Source organism: Dendropsophus ebraccatus, chromosome 8, assembly GCF_027789765.1.
Source record: "Dendropsophus ebraccatus isolate aDenEbr1 chromosome 8, aDenEbr1.pat, whole genome shotgun sequence".
NCBI lineage: Eukaryota > Metazoa > Chordata > Amphibia > Anura > Hylidae > Dendropsophus > Dendropsophus ebraccatus.
The window spans coordinates 13,408,811-13,433,702 of NC_091461.1; the positions used below are offsets into that span (position 1 = coordinate 13,408,811).

Below are 24,892 nucleotides of genomic sequence, written 5' to 3' on the forward strand. Positions count from 1 at the left end.
CCCCCTATAGATGGCTCCCCCGTATTCCCCCCTTATAGATGGCTCCCCCGTATTCCCCCCTTATAGATGGTTCCCCCCCTGTATTCCCCCCCTATAGATGGCTCCCCCCCTGTATCCCCCCTATAGATGGCTCCCCCGTATTCCCCCCTTATAGATGGCTCCCCCTGTATCCCCCCTATAGATGGCTCCCCCGTATTCCCCCCTTATAGATGGCTCCCCCGTATTCCCCCCTTATAGATGGCTCCCCCCCTGTATTCCCCCCTTATAGATGGCCCCCTGCACAGCAGATAAAAAAAACAAACACCCAACTCACCTACCAGCGCTCCCCCGTCGCTGCTTCCTCTCCTCTTCTGCCCCCGGCTGATGCGTCGCTCCCCGGGGGATTCTCAGGGAGCGCACACATCCGGAAGCTCAGTGTGCGCCCAGGCCGGGACTTCCGGTACAGGAAACCCCAGCGACGCGCACTGAGGTTCCTGTTGCGTGCGCTCCCGGAGAATCCCCCAGGGAGCGACGCATCAGCCGGGGCCGGATTTCCTCTTGCGGTCGCAAGAGAAGGGGAAGGGGGGGCGCGCAGGGCCGTCTTACCAATTGGAGGCGGCAGCCTGGGGACCCTTGCGTCCTAGGGGGCCCCTGCCCGCTGTGACAGCGGGCAGGGGCCCCCTAGGACGCAAGGGCCCCCGGGCAGCCGCCTACCATGCCCAATGGGTAAGACGGCCCTGAGGACGGGGACTGCAGGACTAGACAAGGGGGAGCTGGGACCAGGGTATTAACCTAATAGCCAGCGATCAGAAACTGACCGCTGGCTCTTTAAATACAGGACCAGGAGCCTTGACCAGAACGTAATTGGTCCAGACTCCAGAGTCCAGACAAGAAACACTTGAAAAGACTGCAAGCTGGGTGGCAGCGGCGTCTGAGCCTGACTTTGCTCAGCTGAGTGATACTTTGCTCAGCTGAGCGGCCGCACATCACTGGAGCCCGCGGCGCCCCTGGTAACCAGGGACTCCGTCAAGTCTCCATGACATCATGTGGCCCCGGCCAGGAAGTCGGTTTTGCGATCCAGCCAGGACAGACGTCGTTATTTATCCCCACTGTATATATTGCAGGCTTATATCTTATAACCTGGGTATCTTCTGTATATAATTGTATATGTACAGCTGGTATAACCTGGGGATCTCCTGTATATAATTATATATATACAGCTGCTATAACCTGGGTATATACTGTATATAATTATATTTGTACAGCTGGTATAACCTGGGGATCTCCTGTATATAATTATATATGTACAGCTGCTATAACCTGGGTATATACTGTATATAATTATATTTGTACAGCTGGTATAACCTGGGGATCTCCTGTATATAATTATATATGTACAGCTGCTATAACCTGGGTATATACTGTATATAATTATATTTGTACAGCTGGTATAACCTGGGGATCTCCTGTATATAATTATATATGTACAGCTGGTATAACCTGGGTATATACTGTATATAATTATATATGTACAGCTGCTATAACCTGGGTATATACCGTATATAATTATATATGTACAGCTGGTATAACCTGGGGATCTCCTGTATATAATTATATATGTACAACTGATATAACCTGGGTATCTCCTGTATATAATTATATATGTACAGCTGGTATAACCTGGGTATCTCCTGTATATAATTATATATGTACAGCAGGTATAACCTGGATATAATTATATATGTACAGCTGGTATAACCTGAGGATGTCCTGTATATAATTATTTATGTACAGCTGGTATAACCTGGGAATCTCCTGTATATAATTATATAAGTACAGCTGGTATAACTTGGGGATCTCCTGTATATAATTATATATGTAAAGCTGGTATAACCTTGGTATCTCCTGTATATAATAATATATGTACAGCTGCTATAACCTGGGGATCTCCTGTATATAATTATATATGTACAGCTGGTATAACCTGAGGATCTCCTGTATATAATTATATATGTACAGCTGGTATAACCTGGGTATATTCTGTATATAATATATATGTACAGCTGGTATAACCTGGGGATCTCCTGTATATAATTATATATGTACAGCTGGTATAACCTGGGAATCTCCTGTATATAATTATATATGTACAGCTGGTATAACCTGGGGATCTCCTGTATATAATTACAGCTGGTATAACCTGGGGATCTCCTGTATATAATTATATATGTACAGCTGCTATAACCTGGGGATCTCTTGTATATAATTATATATGTACAGCTGGTATAACCTGGGGATCTCCTGTATATAATTATATATGTACAGCTGGTATAACCTGGGTATCTCCAGCATATAATTATATATGTACAGCTGGTATAACCTGGGGATCTCCTGTATATAATTATATAAGTACAGCTGCTATAACCTGGGGATCTCCTGTATATAATTATATATGTACAGCTGCTATAACCTGGGGATCTCCTGTATATAATTATATATGTACAGCTGGTATAACCTGGGGATCTCCTGTATATAATTATATAAGTACAGCTGCTATAACCTGGGGATCTCCTGTATATAATTATATATGTACAGCTGGTATAACCTGGGGATCTCCTGTATATAATTATATAAGTACAGCTGGTATAACCTGGATATAATTATATATGTACAGCTGGTATAACCTGAGGATGTCCTGTATATAATTATTTATGTACAGCTGGTATAACCTGAGGATCTCCTGTATATAATTATATAACTACAGCTGGTATAACCTGGGTATCTGGGTTTCTATTGTAACCAGCTACTTCTAGTGTGGCGGGAGCGTCAGGTTTTAGTTTTGTCCTGTGAAAAACCTTCATAAGGGTGCGCGACACTTAAATTAATTTGACGCAAAAAAAACAGACACAACCAACACAAAAAATTAAAATTAAAAAATAAAAATGGAGGCATTGTTAGTAAATGAGGCCCATTGTGTCAGTGAAGCTGCCTCATAGTAATATTGGCGGATACTTATCAAACCTTGAACGGGGGAGCAGTTGCCCATAGCAACCATCACTTTCCAGAGGTTTTGAAAAATGAAAGCTGGAATCTGATTGGTTTCTATGGTAACTGCTCCCCCGCACAGGACTTGATAACTCTCCCCCACTGCCTTTGTTGCCCATAGCAACCAATCACTGCTCCGAAGCTGATCTCTGATTGTTATGGCCACAAGGGCCAGTTTAGGCTAGGTTCACACTGCGTTTTCAGCATCCGTTTAACGCATCCGTTTTTTGCAAAAAACGCATGAAAAACGGATTGCAAAAAACGGATTCATTTGTGTGCATCCGTTTTTCCATTGACTTCCATTATAAAAAAAACGGATCCGTTTTTTTTGGCGGACCAAAACGGACCAAAAAACGTTGCTGACCCTATTTTTGTGGACGTTAAAAAAAACGGATCCGTTAAACGGATGCTGAAAACGCAGTGTGAACCTAGCCTTACTAGTCGCCTATCACCGGTGTCTCCAATATCCTACAGCACAGACAGCCTACCGTATCCTCACGTTATGTTACACGTCCAGTCATAGAAGTCACATTATTACCGATGCGTATCCTACTGGAGCGCACCCGCCATTCTATTCAGAGTCACAATGGACGATTGATTACCATCCGTAATAATAACAACACATACCCTAATACCCCCACAAGTGGTGTAATGGGCCGGACCATGGTTGCTGGGAGATTATTATTATGTCATGTATAAAGTATATATGTATACAGTAAGCAGGGCCTGTATGAGGGACTCCACAGTTGTTTGTGTCTTGTAGTCGTGGAGAGGAGACGGCTGGAGGACACCTGGGATCAGTATGTAGCAGCTGTCCCTGTGTGAGTCCACAGCCATGGCCGGGCACCCGCTCTAAAGGGGCCGCAATCACTGCACAGCAATCTACTGTATACAGGTTCAGGGTAAAATTTCTATTCGGGGGCCCTCACATATCCTTTTTGCGTGGTGTTTTTTAGGCCTTTAAAAAAAGTAAAATGGCAGAAAAGCTGCCAATGCGTTTTCTTCCATGTATTTGCTTTTTTTTTCTGCCATTTTTTCTGGCGTTTTTTTACTTTATGGGTGAATGATCTTTGTTTGTGGTTTAGGCGTTTTTTTGTGCTGTACTTTTTTTTCCTTAACCATCACATGACCAGGCTGCTGGACCACAAAAGGGGCCAAAACACACAAAAAAAAGTGCCATATGCACAGCAGTGGTGTTTTTGAGACAACCAGAAGATTCATGTTGAAGTCTATGGTAGATAAAAATGCCACAGTTTGCAACAAAAAAAAACTCCATACCCTCAGCATGCCGCTTTTTGGAAAATCTGCTAAAGAGCCTCAAAAACTCTATGTGTTTTTTTTTCTACATGACAGTTTCCAAGTGATAGTCCTGCGGTCCATAGCTGACATCCTTGACCACGCTTCCCGGTGTTCTCCTGGCTTCTGACCGCTGCCCGCAGCCGTGGAACTTCAGAACCGCTCAGCCAATCTCTGGCTGAGACAGGACAATGCCACGGCCAGTGATTGGCTAAGCGGCCTATCACTTCAGAGACTGGCTCTGAAGTTCCAATGGCGGCTGCGGTCAGTGGTCAGAAGCCAGCTTATGTATATTGGTGATCAGGTCGTGTAATACGGCCCTAAAGTGGAACTCCAGGTAGAGGTTAAAAAAAAAAAAACTTCTGCAGAAGCATATAGCATTACTTACCTGTCTATCCCAGTTTTGAAACTGCCAAAAATCCATTTTTTTTTTTTTTTTTTTTTTTTCTGCATTGTGTTTCTGTCCTTACTGGTTGAGCAGTTCCCAGAATGCAATGCTTTCCCTCAGCTGATCATCACAGCCCCCACCCACGCCATCAGTAAAATTAGTGCTGCACCTGCTTCTGGTCGGTTAGAGATGGCTGATTACTCAGGGGATTGGGGGATCCAGCCACGCCTCCTGTGACATCACGCCCTGCTCCCTGTCTGCATCATCAGCCTGTGCTCAGCAAACACACACAATGTGAGACAGAGGCATGGAAGATTTGTCTCCTAAGGGGGGGGAGCAGAAGGAGCAGGAGACAATGTGAATTGGCACAGAGGCCATTTTTTTCACTTCCTGGATGTCTATCAGCTACCAGTGTGGCAGAACCGTACAGATACAGTAATACATTGTATAGGCACATCTATAGAACTTTTAATGTACTTTTAATAGAAAGCAAGTTTTTCTTATGCGGAGTTCCCCTTTAAGGAATCAATCACACATCTGTAGTGCGGCTAGGGGAGGATTAACTTTACCATAGGCCCCGGGCTGTTCACCAAGCCTGGGCCCCCCCACCCCACTGTAACTATGGCAGCACTAGCCTGGCGTTTATAGTACAGGATAGATAATGTCATGATGTCCTGATTTGTGCAAAATTACCATAAAAAAACAGTGATTTTTTGCAAATCATGGCGGAAGTGTAGCCAGGAGACAGTACACCATTGAAAATATAAGTCTTTCTGGGTGGTCATGGGCCCCCCAGGAGCTCAGGGCCCCTGGCTGCCGCCCAAAACGCCCCTATTATAATCCACTACTGAGTGCGGCCCGTAATTTTTATTATTGATTGATTGGAGCTTCCTTGAAATTGAAAATATTGGTGACATCCTGCGCCTTCTTCTTGGCAGATGTGGATGAAGCCATGAGCACACGTGGCGGCCAGTCGCTGAATGATTCTGCTGGTAATACCTGTGCAGCCGCCGCTTTGTACCTAGTTTCACCTGTCTGTGTGTCTATTGCAATGTTAGGCTATGTTCACACAATGTACTTTTTATGAAAAATATGCATATCAAATCATGCTAATAATTTCATTATGAAAAGAACGTCCGTTGTGTAAATTGAAAACAACGGCCTTTCTTTTCATAATGAAATGATTTGCATTGAAGTTAGTTCAAACAAGGGCCGTTGTTTGTATGTTGTGTGCACATAGCCTTAGAATGCACCCCACATGAAACCCACCCAAAATGCGCGTGTGAGCGTCGCCTCGGCAGCATAGTTTCCTCTCCCGTCATCTTAACTGGATCTATATTTACTTACTGTGCTATATCAGGCCTCCAATAACACAGCTCATAAACCTGTCATTCCAATACTGATACCTGACAACAGAGCGGCCAGACTAAGGGAACGGCCTCCTACATAGTGCTGGGGACGCCATACTATGGCCAGGATTAGATTTATGTTATGTGGGTGTCACAGGATATGAGAAAACAGCATAAATAGTTATATATGAAAATAATAATAATATAAATTAAAATTAAAAAATACATATTAAAATGCAATAGTAATATGCAGCGCTATGATGTAATACAATATAATAAACTTCTGTACAATATTATATAATACAATATAATGCGGTATAATATCTTACACCGCTATATAACATAATGTAATATTAATATGCAATGTACAGTAATATAATACAATACTATACTCTATACAAATATACACTATAAAATAATAAGATACAATGCAATGTAGTATAACACAATATAGTATAACGTATATTAATACAACATAATAACACATAAAATAATGGAATTTCATTCTATATAATGATAATATGCAGAATATATTAAAACATAATATGATGCAATACACAGTAATATATTTCAACATGAAAACACTATAAAATAACATGAGATGCAATAGTATGATGTAATAATGTGCTTCAATACATTGCAATATCTTATAAGGTAATATGAATCATAGATATATTATGCCATACTGCAATTAATTACCACACTCTATGATGTAATAGGATGCACTGCAATATAATACAACACAATGCACTGCTATACAGTATAACATAATACGACATGGAGAGAAAGGAGCTGCTGCACCTCACACCTATGGCTGCCCCTAATGCCTCTCGGCTACATTTAAAAACCAACGCCAGGATGTTGGTATATAATTTGATCAAACCATATTGCCTCATGTACCACATGCAGGTCCCTGGATCACATGATCAATGTCACATGACCAAACCCAAAGGGCCCCCACAAACCCAGCAGGCACCACCGGCGGAGAAAGCTGCCACCAAGCTACACAAATGTGAACATGGTCTTACTACTCACCATTGCTCCTGCAGGTAGAATGGGAAGAATTTTAGGTACTGCTAACTGAGGTCACATGGGTCTTACCCAGAGGAGTGCAAACACTCAGAAAAGGAAAATATGACGGAGAGAGAGGAGAGCTGCTGCACCTCACACCTATGGCTGACACTAATGCCTCTCAGCTACATTTAAAAGAGGGGGCCCTTTGGGATTGGTCCTGTGACATTGGGGTTGCAGGGCCATTCTATGGCCTCCCTCCCCTGCTTGCGCTCGCTTTGCGGGGTTATTGGTCGCTCACCGACACAGGGTTGTGTTAGTGTAGGGACTCAGGGGACCTGCACGTGGTACATGAAGCAATATGGTTTGATCAAATTATATACCAACATCCTGGCGTTGGTCTTTAAATATAGCCGAGAGGCATTAGTGTCAGCCATAGGTGTGATGTGCAGCGGCTCTTCTCTCTCCACACAGTATAACATAACACTATACAATGCAGTATAATACATAATATAATATATACGGTGTATATTGGTGTGCAGGAAGTAAGGTCTCATTCACATGTCTGTAGCTACAGACCACACTATGGATTTGCATCTGTAGTTGTCTGCAATTGCACAGACACATTCATTGGTAAATGGGGATCTGTGCTGCAACTGCCGACCAGTCATTTTCCGGGACAGGTGGCGGCCCGTAACAAGTACAGGTGTATGAATAGGGCCATCCAAATAAATGGCTCTGTAGTCTGTCCCCAATTGTGGCACCATGGCCGATTTTCTGTATGTGTGGATGAGGCCTAAGTGAGGAGGGGTTACTAAGCTAAGAGGTTCTCATTGGGTGACTTATATTAGACGCAATATATATTAGACATTAGAGACGGGTGACAAAACATTTATCAAGCTCTCTGAGATGGCGCCAACAGATTCCGCAGCACTTTACAATTTGTGATGGACCTTTTTTTTAGTGATGCACAACCCATCATTTCCCCAGTTGTCCATTATGACCCCTGAGGAGATTACATCTGTGACGAAACATGCGGGGATTCAAGGATTCCCACTCCCGGCTATCAGTCCTTGTTGGTGACATCGCCCTCATCTTCTCTAACTCTTTGTATAATGTTTTTGCACTTTCTTTAATGTTTTTACATCTGTTTTTTTTTTTAGAGATGATCAAACAGGGCCGAGGTTCAGGTTCGTACGAACTCGAACCATCGGCATTTGACTCCCGCTGCCTTCCCATTCCGTGGGAAAGGTGGAGTATTGTTTTGTTGTTTGAAGGTGTATGTATTATTTGATGCTTTTATTGATGTTTTTTTTTTCTATGTTTCTTTGGCTGGGTCAGTTTTTTTAACAGTTTTATGCGAAAAACGAAAACAAAAATGAATATATTTGTGTGCATCCATTTGGATCCATTTTCCATCTACCCCAGTTTTGTGTACACTAAAAAAACAGATGTGTTTTGATCGGTTTTATCATCCTTTTTTTTTATTTTTTTTTAATAATGGAAGTCAATGGAAAAACAGATCAACAGATGCACACATATTACAAAAACCCAGTCTAAAAAAGACCATTTTGTGCTATATTTACATAAGAGTCTTCAGGGGTATCTGGAGGAATTTTTGTTGCAGCCATTCATTTATACTTTTTGTTGTGCCCGCCCAGTTTTTGTGGTTCATTAGGTTGTCACGTATCCCCATGGCAATAGTAATCTATACTCCCATACTAAATGGTTTTAGCCAACAAGATGGCTACTGAAGAGCCCCGCTGCCCCCCTCCAGTGCACTGTGACGTCTTACACCGCCCATTGGAGTAATGAGGTTTGTTTTATTTTCCTGGTGTCCTGGGGATTTGGGGTAAACAGCGTCCGGAGCCAGATGACAGTGCTGAGCTCGCTTCATTCCTCATCCTCACTGCTGGGTATTTATAGCCAAGAGATTTACATGAACCTAGAGGCCTCAGCTGAACCGGGAGCCAGGCCAGATCTACTATAGTGATAGTGCCCAACACCGGAGGAGGCCGCAGCCGTGATCACCCATAATCCCACCATACATGTGCCCACTAACTATAACTGTTACATCTATAACTATAGCTTACCAGCTGCAAATATCCACAGGATCTATCTATCTGTCTCCTATCTATCTCAATTGACGCCAGCACGGTAGTAGTACACAGGTGTGATGTTGGTACCTGCTTTGTATGGCCAGTTAGTCTTCAAATGGTCGGTAACCTCCGGGCTTGTTGCGGGTCCCTTGGGCACTCGTCACGGTAACCTGGAGTGGTAGTTGACCCACCTGGAATGTCGGTACCCCACCCACAGAGAAAAGGGTAAAATAACCCAAGGTAGACAGTGGTGTGTGTGTGGGTGCAGGTGCATTAATACAAGACAGACCCCGTGCGTTTAGTATAAAAATAGAACAATTTACTGGATAATGTTGCAAATAGACAGTACATGCTATGCAGATGCAAGCTTGGGTGCTGGCAATACTTAGTGCTTTTAGGAGTAGGTGCTTGAAGAAAGTAAGAGTTTTGGTAGAAGTAGTAGTGCTTTGTAGAGGTAGAAAGAAGAGGAGAGGAGTTGCCAGAGGAGCCCTTGCCCAATGTACATCCTGTACTTTGCCTGAACTGAAGAGTAGATATAAGTAGATAAGTGATACTCGTACTCACGTTTATACAATGTCTGCCCCCTAGTATCGTAGAACCCATTCTAGGTGGGTAGCACAAGCCCCAGTCATCAGTTAGTAGGTGCCTGAGACTTCCTAGTCGACCTGCGCTGTGCAGTAGGATACGTAGACCTTTTACTCTGGTAGCTTTGTCCTACTGGGGTCAGCTCCTCTTGGTTCAGGAGTCTGCCCTGCACTTTTTAGAGATGTTGCTGGCGTTGACTAGGGTTTTCCTAAGAGGCTACTCTTCCCTTAAGGTAGCTTAGTACCGCATAATAGAAAAAGTGGTTTGTATAGAGGAAATCTTTAGTTGCATCTGTCTTCGGTCCCTGTCAGAGGTTATGACCACAGCCGCCAGGCCCTGGCTTAACTTCTGCAGGAACTTGTTTCTGTTGTGTCCTCTCTCACTAGAAACTAGGTGAAGACTGACTCACTTCCTCCACAGGGACATTTGTGTATCCCCCTGTGAGTGGTGGGGCTGAGTGTGGGTTAGAGAAAGAGAGAAAAGGATAGGATAGATAGAAAAGCACCTGTGAGTGGTCACCATAGAAACACATGACATAAAACTGTAAACCCATTACTTCAGCTGTGCATAAGGAATACAAATAAATAATAGTGACACCTAGTGGGGAAACTAAAGTACTACATACACCACTTTTACCTGAGTGCACGACTTACTGGGGTGCATATATATAACAACACCCATGGTAGGACACCACATAATAGGCCCAATAAGTGTATTAGGCTCCTCAGTCTCAGGTGTATGCCCATGAGTGCCATATCCATGGATGTGCACCCACAGGAGTCACAGGCATTGTGGACCACTCCCCCCTCGGGTGTCAGATTGGTGTCAGTTTGCACACGTGTTGTATAAAAGATGACTGCTTGTGGTTAGATATACATTTGCATTCATACAAGTACATGTTTTAGTTAGACATTAGGTAGCATGCGGGTGTACACATGTATATATGTATATATCAGCTGTATCATGGATATTGATATATCCATCTATTGATCGGAAGACTTCAGGTGAGAGTTGAGGCTGTAAAGAGAAAAGTGCAGAAATCTCTGTCCTCGCCATAAATCCTTATCTCGTTTTTCATTAAATATGATTTAACCCCGGGGAACTGGACAGAAACTATTCAGGCTTTTCAGCCTCTTGGCGCCAATAAAACTATTAGGTGTTTATAGCAGATACAAGTTCTTTACCTTCTATTGATGCAGTATTACTGTAAGGTCAGCTATATCGATCTCTATAGAAATCGTACAGGAGAAAATAGCTATATACTCCATCAGCGATGCCACTTAAAGTCAACTTGTTGTCTCGCAAGATTGTAAAAAACTGCCTGGTTTAGTTACATTAACCCTTCAGAGTGGTGACAAGATGGTGTTAACGTTGTCACTGCTGTTACTGTTTGGTGCACAGCCATGGTGCACAGCTATTTACCATTTTCTCCATTTTAACCCCTTAACGACCGCGGGTGTAAATGTACGCCCCCAAAGCCCATGCCTTAACGCAAACGGGCGTACATTTATGGCCGCGGTTTCCTCGATTGCTGTGTGTACACACGCAGCGATCGGGGAAGATGGCCTGCTATAATGTATAGCAGGCCATCCCTGCTTGTCGGCGCGGGGGGGGTGATTAACCCGGAAAGCAATGGCGGTCGGTGCTGTCCGAGAACGGCACTGACCGCCATTACTGTTAAAAGTCCCGATCACGGCGATATAAGTTGCCCAGGAAAGGGTTAAATACCTGCTCTGGACACCTAGGTAGCTGAGGTGTCCACAGCAGGTATTGACCCATACTCACCTGATCCAGCGCCCCAATCGCATCTTCCGGGTCCCGATCGCGTCCTCTTCTTCGGCTTTTTCCGGCGGTCCCCTTCGGCAATCGTCGGCTCCAGCGTTGTCAAACTTTGTCTTTTTCCAGAATTTGCGTTCTACTGGATTTTGGAGGTTGGATTTTGGAGGTTGGATTTGGCCAGAATGGATGATAAACGCCATGTCGCATTTACAGAGCCCTCGTGCTGCCAAAACACTGGAAACCCCCCACAAGTGACCCCATTCTGGAAACTACACCCCTCAAGGAATCTAACAAGGGGTGCAGTGAGGATATGGACCCCTTGATGACGGCCACATTTGTGCCGTGAAAATTAAAAAATGAAAATTTTCCTTTTCACATCACATTGTTCCACATTTGTGCCCGTCACCAGTGGGGACCATATGCTCACTGCACCCCTTGTTAGATTCCTTGGAGAAACTGCGCTACACATTTTTTGGGGTTTTATTCCTTTTATCCTTTTGTGAAAATGAAAAATTGAAGGCTAGAACAACGTTTTAGTGTAAAAAATAAATTTTTCCTTTTTTACGCCACACTGTTCTGAAAATCTGTGAAGCACCCGTGGGGTCCTGATGCTCACCGCACCCCTTGTTACATTCCTTGAGGGGTGTAGTTTTCTAAATGGTGTCCCTTTAGGGGTGTTTTTTATGTTTTGGCACCCCAGAGCCTCTGTCAACCTGAAGTGGTACAGTCAGAAATGACCAAATATAACGGAGCCATTGAAATTCACTAGGCGCTCCTTTATATCTGAGGCTTGTGGTTGTGTCAAATAGCGCAATAGGGCCACATATGGGGTATTTCTATAAACTGCAGAAGCGGGGCAATCAATATTGGGGTGCATTTCTCTGGTAATAGGTTTATAATTATGAAAGATATTGGATTACAATAAAATCTCTGCACAGAAAATTTAAATTTTCAAATTTCTTACACACTTAGCTTTTATTTTTCTGACTCCCCTAAAGGGTTAAAAAAACTTTCTGGATATGCTTTTGCAGAGTTTGGGGGGTGCAGTTTCTGAAATAGGGTGCTTTGTGGGGCTTTCTAACATACAGTCCCCTCAAATACACTTTATGGCTAGGTTCACACTACGTAAGTTTCCGGCCGTAGCGCGCTCCGTGAATAAGCGTCTGGAGATTTACGTAGTTTGCGTACAATGAAAAGTATGGGATCTACGGCTGCACAGTTCCCACTACGTACGAATTTACGCCCGGATCGTACGCGGCGCCGTAAAAAATGAACCAGACAATTGTTTCGGGACGGAAATGCTGTAACTTATGCCCGTAGCGTAACATGCGGTCCCGTACGGAGTGGTGATTTCTTCTTTTTTCCACTTTGATTTGCTGATCCAAAAGGTTCGGGGCTAGCCGAAGACATCCCAGTAAAATACTGCTGTCAGATCGCTACGTACGCCGCTCTGGAAGCGTACGTAGCTTACGGGCATAAGTTTGTGGACCGTACGTAGCCGGCCGCAACTTGCGTAAATCCCGGCCGGAGTTTTACACGTATATGTCCGGCCGCCAAAAATATGCGGCCGGACATATACGTAGTGTGAACATAGCCTAAACCTGAACAGGTCCCTAAAATATCTGATTTTGAAATTTTACAGAAAATTTGGAAATTTTCTGCTAATGTTTTAAGCTTTCTATTGTCTAAAAAAAGTGATAGTTTAACCCTTTTCTCGCACGAGGACGTAACTGCACGGTGACCCCACTCTGAACCGCCGCGATCCCGAGTGCCTCATGTAGCCCGGGTTTGCGGCTATTAGCGGGCACGGTCCAATCGCTGTGCCCGCTAATTAGATAATCGGAGGCAGTTGTCAAAGATGACAGCTGCCTCCGATTACCGGATTCAGCCGTTCCCTGGTGTCTAGTGGGGGAGATCGCTCCTCTGGGACGTTGTCCCGGAGGAGCGATCTCCGTTACTGAAGCCAGCCGGGGACCGCTCCAAGATGGCGCCGTCCTCGGCTCGGCACTCGTTTGTTTTCGGCTGCAGCAGCAACAATCTCAGAATCAGCCGAATAGGTAAAAGCATTCCCAAGTTATTAATGAATAAAGTGACACAGGTCATATTCATAAAATTTGCCTCGGTCCTTAAGGCCATTTTAGGCCCGGTCCTTAAGGGGTTAAGGGGTAGAACCAGAACTGAGCTGTTGGACATACAGGAGCTTCCCCCATCTTCTCTGGCCAATTACAGCACAGCACTTACTCCTCTCTGCTATACCATGATTATCACTGGCATTATTTGAGGGGGATGATTTACACAGTATATTATTATGGATGGCATGTGGAGGGAGAATGGGTTACTGACATACTAGCATTCAAGGTGATATGTAAGTAGAAATAAAATAAAAAAAATAATAATAACCAGCAGCACAGCATGGAAGGGGTTACACCAAGGAGTGAACTGCTGCTGCTGACAAGCTAAAGGGAAGGGAACTGACATGTAGTTACACTGGTATTTACAGAAGGAACAGCTGCATGGAGCTTTATGGGTGGTCAAATATAAAAGAAAGAAACCTTTGATTTACCTTTCAGGAACAGTGTAGATTTTCAGCAAGCAGACTGTCTCAGCTTGCACGTACACAGCCCAATCTTCAGTCAGGGTCTCTTCTTCTTCCTGCACATAACACATGCCAAGCCCTGCACTCACTTCCTGTTTTCTGACCAGATTTAGCTGTTACTAGAGACAGATTTTCCCTAACAACAGGCAGCGGACAGCAAATTCCACCAGCAGTAGTTTAACAGTAATTTGGGGATATAGACCATATAAAGCAACCACCACAGCAATAACAAACATGTGCAGCATACGTTATTAGGGTCTTGTAGTCCCCCCCACACAGAATAATATTGATGTAATCCATAGCAGTGCTTGCATTCTCCTGTGGTGGCGCTGCATCATAATTAAGCATAACACAGCCGATCGGTGAAGATCCCAACAGCGGGATACCTTGTGATTATTGTCAGGGGACTCTTCTATTGAAAAGGAATTGTCCAAAGCAGACCACCCCTTTAATGGTATAACAACAACTATTAAAAGAGGTTGTCCAGCAAAAATCTTTTTCTTCCAAATCAACTGGTTTCAAAAAGTTATATAAAATTGTAATTTACTTCTATTTAAAAATCTCCAGTCTTCCAGTACTTATCAGCTGCTGTATATCCTGCATGAAGTGGTGTATTCTTCCCAGTCTGACACAGCGCTCTCTGCTGCCACCTCTGTCCATGTCAGGAACTGTCCAGAGCAGCAGCAAATCCCCATAGAAAACTTCTCCTGCTCTGGACAGTTCCTGACATGGACAGAGGTGGCAGCAGAGAGCACTGTGTCAGACTGGAAAGAATACACCACTTCCTGCAGGACATACAGCAGCTGATAAGTACTGGAAAACTGGAGATTTTTAAATAGAAGTAATTTACAAATCTATATAACTTTCTGAAATCAGTTGATTTAAAAGAAAGAAAAAAGATCACTGGTGTGCCCTTTTAATAATAGCAATAAATCATACCCGGCCTGTGCAGATACCAGAGGTACATTGTCTGCATAGAAGAAAGGAATGACAGCGGTGGAGTGGAAGGGGGCAGGAATTTTTAGTACAGTAATAACAGATGGACTAATTGGATTTACCATGAATTAGATGCCGTTCATGCTGGAAACTGTAGATGTTTCTATACTTAGTAACAGAAATAACTGGGATGACTGATAATGGAGAATAATCTCATTATTATGATGCTGTCAGGAAGGAGATTTTCCTCCTGAGATTAACAAAGAGCGTGCCAGTCATTCCTTCTTCTGGATCAACAGAGCCGGAGCACTGAAGCTAAGTTATGGCTTAGCTCAATCTTGTGAACAATGTGCAAGCTTTCCAGGAATCTACACCATTTCTCATCCATTCTAACTATGGACATAGAGGAAAACAACCACTTTATGTAGGACTGGGGCAGATATGGGTTTTAGAACGTTTTCTCCACCGCTTTCTATAACAGAGGAGCTTATGTCTGGTCCCAGGGTGGATTTACCATTAAGACTATGATTGCTCCGGTTCTGTTACCTCTGTGTAATGGATGTAATCACCTTTATTATTCAGGGCCCAGACTTGTCTCAGTCCACCCTTGGTTAGGTCTGTAGAACCCCTGCTTGTGTGGGCTGATAAAAGACCAGTAAAGATCAGTAAACTACTGAAATTCATACTGATTTGATGGCCGATTTGGATTCACACAGGAGCAGGGACACCTGTCAACAGTGTACAGGAACAGGAACTTCACTCAAAGTCAGCCCAACAAATTGTGTGAGGGCCCTATTACACGGGCCAATTATTGTGCAGAAAATTGTTACCGTACATTGTTCGATTTTAAATGATAATCGTCCCGTGTAATTGCAGACAATGATCGAAAAATTTGCGTAACGTTGATCGTTGATTTAGATCTGACCCTAAAATCATTATTATTTGTTTGCTAATAGTTCACTGTAATTCCACACTTGTTCGCTGTAATTCCGCATTCGTTCCTCCTTTTGCTGAAACAATTGTAACCAACAATTATCATTCTGTGTAATATCGTTTGCGATCGTTTATAGTTAAAAATTGCTACAGCATTGTATGTCTTACCACTCCGCATTCATGAACAGGGACTCCTGTCAAAGGCAGCCCAATGAAAGATGTGCCCAACCCTGTGTTCTTACTGCTCAGTGCACAGAAACAGGGACTCCTGTCTTTGAATCTCTAAAAATTTGGATTTGGATGAATCGAAATGTAATCCCTCCCCAGTTGAAAGTTCGGAGTCCTTGAAAACATGCATACAGCCATAGGCATGCTGCTTGACCCGACTTATGAAGTAACTATTTATATAATGGGGGAAGAAGGGGTTAAAAAATAGAAATCTGAGTAAAATAGGTTTTCGATTAAACAATTCGCAATTAACAGTGAACATCTGGCCGCTCAGTGTACAGGAACAGGGACTCCTGTTGTGGTGTCCTACCACGGGTGTTACGATTATATACACCCCTAGCAAAAGTCTGTACTTATTGTACGATTGTGGTGCTGAAAGTAGTACTAAAGTTTTCCACTAGATGTCGCTGTATTATATGTGTGTATTTGGAAACTGCACAGCTGAAGGATGTAAAGGGTTATTGTTTCTCTATGTGTCACCTGAATCTGCAGACCAGTAGGAATCTGTTTTTCTTCTCTCCTATCACCTCTCTTTTTATTTCTTCTGTTGCACTCTTCACCCACTCACAGCGGGCATTGGCTACGCTAGGAGGTAGGTCACATGGGTGGAAGAGGTGCTAAAAGTCTTTCGTGTTAGGCATTGTGGAGAAAGGACGCAAGCTAGATAACTCTCCACAGTGGTTCTATCTGAGCCCTGGCCCTCTGCCAGGTCCCCGTACCCTCAAAAAGCTGTCTTAGCTAGTACCCTGTATGGGAAGGACTTAAGACAGTATACCTCCAACAACTTTCCCACTAGAGTTGCTACACAGCACTATGCACTGTTAAAACCTCTTAGGAGAGGACAAGCCAGAGACAACCTCAACCCACGCCGAGTGTCACATTGCAGGATAGTATCCACGAAAGCCAAAGAGCTAGGAACTGATTTAGATAGAGCAAAGTTGCACAAAGCCTAGGAACTCTATCTAGCAGCGCGGGTGTTAGTAGGGACCCCTGAGCATTCCGCTCATCCCAGGTAACAAGGTCTGGGGCCTGTGTCACCCTCTAGGAAGGTTCAGCCGAGTCTGGTGGGCATAAGATGGTGTGAAGACTAATTCAATGTCAATACAAGGGCACAGGTGTTCTTCTTCTTCTTAGTATTCCACCTCATCCTCCAACATCCCGGCAGAGCACAGTACTACATGGATTGAGACTCTTACGGCATCCCCCTCTCGCTACTTTGTTTTTTGTATCGCTCAGTACACAACCCAGTCAACACGACTATATCCTACACTGCACTTCTACTTCAGATTTGGTTGCCGTATTCTCAAGTATTTATTTGGAACTATTGTCAAGTGTGTTATCAAGTGCTTTATCCAGAGAAACATCATACTGTTCTGTATTACCTGCTGTACATTTGCAACTTCAAGTAAACCAGCCTTATTCACTCTAAAGAGACTCTGTGATTTCTCGTTTTCCACCTACACAGCACACACCGCAGCCTTGGGACACTTCCCCTTTCTGTGGGTGGCAGTTCCGAGGGTCACTACACCGCTCTGGCCATCTGTGATCATTCAAACCCAAGGGACCCAGTAGCAACCCAGCAGGACACTCACCACAGGGGAAAAGGTACAACCGACCTTCAAAATTAAAAGCAGGCGTGCCATCACACCTGTCACAAAGTAAGACTTCAAGGTCGGGCTGTAGCTTGGCCATCCATCATAGAAGTGGCGTCACACCACAACACCTAGCCGCTCCTCCGACACAACATCTCCGGGGGTACACCACACTGTCAATATTAATTTCAAGTGAAGGTTAAAAAAAAAAAAAAAGAAAAAAAAAAAAAAAAGGGGATGTGGGAGGAACCAGAGGAACTAGCAATTTGCCCGGGGGAAATCTCAGAAAATTCAGATTTGGATGAATCTAAATTTTGAATAAATTCCAATCATAATAAACCAATTTGCAAATCTCTAGTTGACACATATCCAAATTTACGAGCATGTCTCCACTCTACACAAGCTGCCCTGCTACCCTGCTGACTAGCCGCTTGTGTAAACGCCTGTAGATTTATTACTAGTTTGAGAAAATATTTACTGTTTTTTTTTTGTGTTACTGTCACATATTTTGTGACAGTGTATTTATTGTGACTCCATTGCACACACATCACAGGTACAAGCCCAATGCACCTCACCCAGATCCAATCTGGGCTCAAGAGCTTACAACTGCGCTGACCCCCATTTACTAAAGTTACATGGAGCCACATGGGGATGTACAGGGTTACCCAGCCACAAAGCCATGATGGTCCAAAGCATCAATAATGGGGTCATCTTCCAATGCTTCAAGGATTTGTCTTACCAAACACATGGAAGAGGCACCCAATCTCAAATTGTGAACAAAGCGACACAAATTCTCATTTTCGGGAAATATATAATGTAACAAAGCAAGGAATGCAGAATGCGGGTGTTATCCGTCCTCTTCATTGGTCTATTACCGACTGTAAGGACTTTAATTTATAATGCGAGTCTGCTCTTGCCATTTGCTGTTGACCTTTCCGCTGCGTCGTGAGTCCAGGCCGGAGTTCATTTATTAAAGCTTCATTTAAAAAGTTGTTAAAAGGTCGGAGAAGCAAAGAGCCTGGATATTTGGTTAAACGGATTGGAAATGGGAAATCTATTTGCTAGAGGGATAAGTGTATGTTTCTGTAGGCATCAAGTTATTTCTCCACTGCCCCTATACTAAAAAAATAAATAAAAGTGACATGAATTGCAAATAGATTAGATTTTTTTAAGAACCTTGGGGGAGATTTATCAAACATGGTGTAAAGTGAAACTGGCTCAGTTGCCCCTAGCAACCAATCAGATTCCCCTTTTCATTCCTCACAGACTCTTTGGAAAATGAAAGGTGGAATCTGATTGGTTGCTAGGGGCAACTGAGCCAGTTTCACTTTACACCATGTTTGATAAATCTGCCCCCTACTGCTTTGTGTACACAGCTCCTATCTGCACCCATGTGTCTCCATGGTTATAGGTTACATACCCAGTGCAGTTATGTTTTACACTCACCATATTAAAGCGAATGTACCATCTCAGGTACTGAAGAATTTTTTTCTTCAGCACTGGGATCCCGGTGTTGTGGTCCTTTTTTTTTTTTAAACCGCCACCCATTTCCGGCACTCGACGCCGTTTACTGCTTGAGTAATGGCTCAGCTTGGAGAACTGGGGGCATGCCCGGTGCCCCTCCCCCCAATGCAACTATAACCCGAGGGGAGGGGATATCCGTCACACTGGGGGCCACCTGGCCTGCCCCCAGTACTCAAAGCTGGGCTGGTGCTCAAGCAGAAAACGGCGCTGAGCACAGTGGTTTGAAAAAAGGACCGGACTACTGGGATCCTCGCACCAGCACCAAGCAGATACTTAAAAAAATACATTTTCAGTATCTGTGATGGTACATTTGCTTTAAATGGCTTCTGAACCCACTGATATTGGTCACAGTTACTGACCATCTGTTGCGTACAGTTTTCCCTGATGCCAGATGTTGTGGGAGAGAAGGATCGGCCCTATTGGATTTGAACCTACACATCCTTTTGTTCTTGTGAAGATAAGCTGCCATCAGTGCGGTCTATTATTGCCCCTTTCCTCCTCTAACGGCCGAGCTGAGTGTGCATGTGTACGGACAGGCCGAAAGAGGCAGCTGTTGGCCAAATGAGTGTTTGATTGATAGCTATAAGATATATACGGTCACATTTACTCTATCCTCCTGTTTTACTGCCTGTAGTTTGGCAAGGAGAGGAGACAGAGGGAGTGGTGTAATGACTACACAGGGTTTATTTGTAGTCTGTAACTATGGAGACACATAAATATGCATAAAATTTTTATGATTTGTAATCAAGATTTTTTCATTTAAAATTTTCTCCAAATCGGAGCACAAATACGGTTTCAATAATGGTTGCCAAAGTACACACACCCTTCCATGCTACAGTTATGAATGATTTAGGTGGATTCATCTAGGACAGGGAGGCAGCACCAATAAATCTTTAAAAAAAGTCAAAAGTAGAGATGAGCGAACTTTTCAAAAGTTTAGTTGAGCAGGTTCGACAAACTTTTTTTTTTTTAATGTTGCGGCCGCCATCTTGCCAAACTTGTTCTGAACTTTGAAAAAAGTTTGTTTTGATAGCGAACCAAATTTTTTTGCAAAGTTAGAAACGAACTTTGGTTTGGCAGGCTCAGTTCGCTCATCTCTAGTCAAAAGGACTAAATGTTTGGTCAACTTTTTAGCATAAAAAAAAAATTCCACCTTTCAGGGCTCAAGTTTCCTCTGCCATATTTCAGGAGATCAATATTATCAGAAACATCTACGTTAGAGGGGGCAATGTTGCAGATTGTGGATTTGGCCCCAAAAGGATGGAGTTTCCTCTAGAGTATCACATTTGTGCACTGGATGTTATTGCCTCCTCCGCACGCACTATAGTTATTCTGCCATCTACATATAGAGAACTTGGTCTGGTAATGGAGGATAGACCCTCCATTAAACCCTTATTAGTTGGCCATCAAATACGGTTCCGGTTTGTCTTGTGTCTCCTAACAGACCTATGGCCACTATACAGAGGAACTCTCTCAGTTTGCCCGTAAGGAAGCCGTCAGATTACTACAAGAGAAGCAGAGTGCAAGCGCGAGCGCCTCCAAGCCCCCTGATGTGCAGAAGCAGTGTTACTCCAAGTGTCACGGTGAGAATGCATCCACTTCAACAACTCGCTCTTACTCCTATGACAAATGCTTAGACCCTTATAACCTCGGCAATCAGATGATATCCCCAGATGTTATAATATTGCTTGTAATAACTTCCATATTCATTACATATGGCTCCTGTCTTACAGCTTGTGCACAGCGGATAAAAAAATATTTCATCAAAAAGTTGGGAGAGGACTGGATATTCCTTGTTCTTCTTGGTCTTGTCATGGCGTTGGTGAGCTGGAGTATGGACTATGCCAGTGCAAAGAGTATACAGGGTAACGCTGCCTATGTAAATTATTAGTACTTCATGTAGCACTGTTCTTGGTTATCGACAAGTTGTATCTTCCATTTCTGTTGGATGCAGAATTTAAAGGGGTTATCAAGCGCTACAAAAACATGGCCACTTTTCCCCCCTCTCTTGTCTCCAGATTGGGTGGGGTTTCAAACTCAGTTCCATTGAAGTAAATGGAGCTTAATTGCAAACCGCACCTGAACTGGAGACAAGAGAGGGGGAAAAGTGGCCATGTTTTTGTAGCGCTTGATAACCCCTTTAAATTCTGTTATTCTTGCTGCTTGCTTTATTGGTGTCTTCAAAGGGGTTTTCCAGGTTATTACATTGCCGATCTATCCTTATGATCGAATGATGTCCTAATCTCAGGATTCCCACTGATCGGCAGAATGAATGGGTTTGAGCTGCAGTACCTGACACAGCCACATTGGTATGGACGGCACTGTGACATGTACTGCAGTAAAGAAGTCATAGGCCATCCTTCTAAGAATAAGACAATGTTATTCTAGAAAACCTCCATAAATGTAATGACAATCATGTCCTATAACATCTCACCATATCCCTGTATATTTTCCCAGTATATAGGTGGATGTATAAGGGAGCGTCTCACAATGTCTGGTACCAGTATATGGCCTGGGTGTCCTACCCTCTTGTCCTTATACTATTTGCTGCAGTCTTTTGCCACCTAGTGTCTCCACAAGCCATAGGTAAGTAGCTCTCACTGTTGGCCGCCATAGTCCATCTGCTATTTTCATCATTACTTCTTGTATATCAGCATGTCACATGGAAGGTCTCTTAGTCCTTCAATATTGATCCCATATCAGCATGTCTTATAGAGTACTTAGCAGAAACTTCTCCGAGGGGTCAGCTTTGTGGACGCTCAGGGTAACTGGAGACTGTGTCAGCTGCCTTTGGACACCACATTTATCATTAAACTCTATCTTGGTGTGAGTCACTTATCCAGCTAAGAGTATGGTCATCCACCACATCATGTGTCCCTACACAACCTCCTAGCCCCACCTTGAATCTAATACACGCAAAGATCAGTAGAGACGGGAACAAGTCCTTCTTTGCAAGGCAAAGTCTCTATCGTGAAGTGCCCACGATTAGAAAAAACTTTTGACACAGCCTGCTGCAGCCATAGCGCACACCACACACACACACTCGGCTTGCTGCAGCCATAGCACACACACAGCCTACTGCAGCCATAGTGCACACACACACACAGCCTGCTGCAGCCATAGTGCACACACACAGCCTACTGCAGCCATAGTGCACACACACACACAGCCTGCTGCAGCCATAGCGCACACCACACACACACTCGGCTTGCTGCAGCCATAGCACACACACACAGCCTACCGCAGCCATAGTGCACATACACACACACACACACACACACACACACACACACACACAGCCTGCTGCAGCCATAGTGCACACACACAGCCTACTGCAGCCATAGTGCACACACACAGCCTACTGCAGCCATAGTGCACATACACACACACAAACACACAGCCTACTGCAGCCATAGTGCGCACACACACACACACACACACAGCCTGCTGCAGCCATAGTGCACACACACAGCCTACTGCAGCCATAGCGCACACCACACACACACTCGGCTTGCTGCAGCCATAGCACACACACACAGCCTACCGCAGCCATAGTGCACATACATACACACACACACAGCCTACTGCAGCCATAGTGCACACACACACACACAGCCTGCTGAAGCCATAGCGCACACCACACACACACTCGGCTTGCTGCAGCCATAGCACACACACAGCCTACCGCAGCCATAGTGCACATACATACACACACACACACACACACACACACAGCTGCAGCCATAGCACACTGAAGAAAAACACACAATCTTCTCCCAGAGAGAAAACACTACACTGGGGACTGAGGTTACTGCTACACTACTTATGTCTTCTCCTCCTCCTCTATATTAAACAGGATATCTTCATATTACACTGCTGCTCATATACAGTCATCCAGCATCCAGGAAGAGAACAGCACAGATCTCCCCCCACACAATGGACTCTTCCAGCTCAGAAACAAACTGCCAAATAGTGACTAACAACTTTTCCATGACCACCCTTTTGTAATAGGGCCAGTGTCCTATTAGAATGTTGCTCATAATTCATATTCATGAGCAAAACTTGTAAAATTCATATCGAAATTCAATTCTACATTTTTTAAAGATTTTTTTAAAGCTGCAGTCGGCATATTTTTTCCCAACTCCAACTCCGACTCCAGCCAAAACTAGCTCCAACTCCGACTCCATGACTCCGACTGCACAGCCCTGATGGTGCCGGTCTATTCCTGAGCACCATCTCGCACCAGTGCACTGGGGCAGGCCCACCGGCCACCAGTGTGACAAGACCCCCTCCTCTCTGTGACATGGCTCCATTGATTCTAATGGAGCCGCCTTACAGGAGGGATGGTCTCATCACACTGAGAGCTGTCCGGCCCTCTCTAGTGCCAGACCAGTGCTCAGGAATAGACTTGCACCATGCACAGGAACCAGGTGGCAGTTCAAAAAAAAGAACCACAGCTGGGGCATCCTGGTCTGTGCTGGTCTGTTCGTACAGAAAACACAAAGTGATGTACCTAGTGGTACATTTGTTTCAAAGTAGGGTCCTGGTTCCCCAGATCATCTAATTTCCCCATGTTTGCATCATTTTCATTTGATATAATAAGGAATAAGAATACAATCCCACAATCCCACAAATTACTTCCAACCCCAAGAAGCCCAAGAAGTCATCGACATCATTTTTTTTGCACAGTCTTTCACCAGTTTTTTTTCCTCCAGTCACTTGGTTTTTCATCTCTCTCCTTCATGCATACATTAGCATTGGATACAAGAACTAATGTGTAAGTATAACTCAAAATTAGACTCAACCATAGGATAAAAATGTAACACCGACAAAAAGTAGAAAGTTAGAAAGTATAAGCACCAGTAAGCATTGCTTGTTTTATCGGAAGTTTGTAGCCATCCGAAAGGTCTTGACTTTAAGAAAATTTAGAATTTTGAAAGTCTTGAATCTCGTTGAATTGAATTCCATGTAGGTTTTGAGGATGACGGTTCTAATAACTTCTATTTCTTATAAGGTTCTGGCATCCCGGAGCTGAAAGTTATTCTCCGAGGTGTTGTACTAAAAGAATACTTGACTCTTAAAGCCTTCGTAGCCAAAGTGATCGGGCTGACGGCCTCTTTAGGGAGCGGGATGCCGCTAGGAAAAGAGGTAAGGTGTAGCTTTGGCTATCACACGGCAAATCACATTATCCGAAGTAAGATTTGTAAGGAATAAGAGCCAAATTTTTTTTTTCATTGATGATACAAAAACAATTGACATAAATGGGAAATTCAACTAACCTCATCTTCTTCTCAATGTCCAGTGGCGGCCATTGTGTTGTGGCCATTGTGACATACTGTATTGGCAGGATTCACTGTTTAAAGGAAATTTTTTATATTAAAATCTTATGTATTTTGTTTTAGCCTCATTGATTAGATGGCAGCCTGTAGAAAAGAAATATTTCATTGTTCTTTTATAATAATTTTTTTTTTTTTTGTAATAAAAAATATTCCGAAGAGGCCTTACTGGACATCCACGTTCTTTCTTTATAGCCTATATAGATAATACAGCTC

At 43.7% G+C, this 24,892-nt stretch overlaps 1 protein-coding gene across 3 annotated transcripts in view; it reads left to right on the forward strand.

Moving 5' to 3' along the window:
• CLCN1 (chloride voltage-gated channel 1) overlaps positions 1-24,892 on the forward strand; it is a 76,266-nt gene that overhangs the window by 17,726 nt on the left and 33,648 nt on the right. For all 3 annotated transcript variants that reach the window (XM_069979826.1, XM_069979825.1, XM_069979824.1), the window contains exons 2-5: positions 20,785-20,923; positions 21,074-21,205; positions 21,798-21,926; positions 24,355-24,488. In XM_069979826.1, the coding sequence (XP_069835927.1) occupies positions 20,785-20,923; positions 21,074-21,205; positions 21,798-21,926; positions 24,355-24,488 (534 nt within the window). The remainder of the gene's footprint in view (positions 1-20,784; positions 20,924-21,073; positions 21,206-21,797; positions 21,927-24,354; positions 24,489-24,892) is intronic.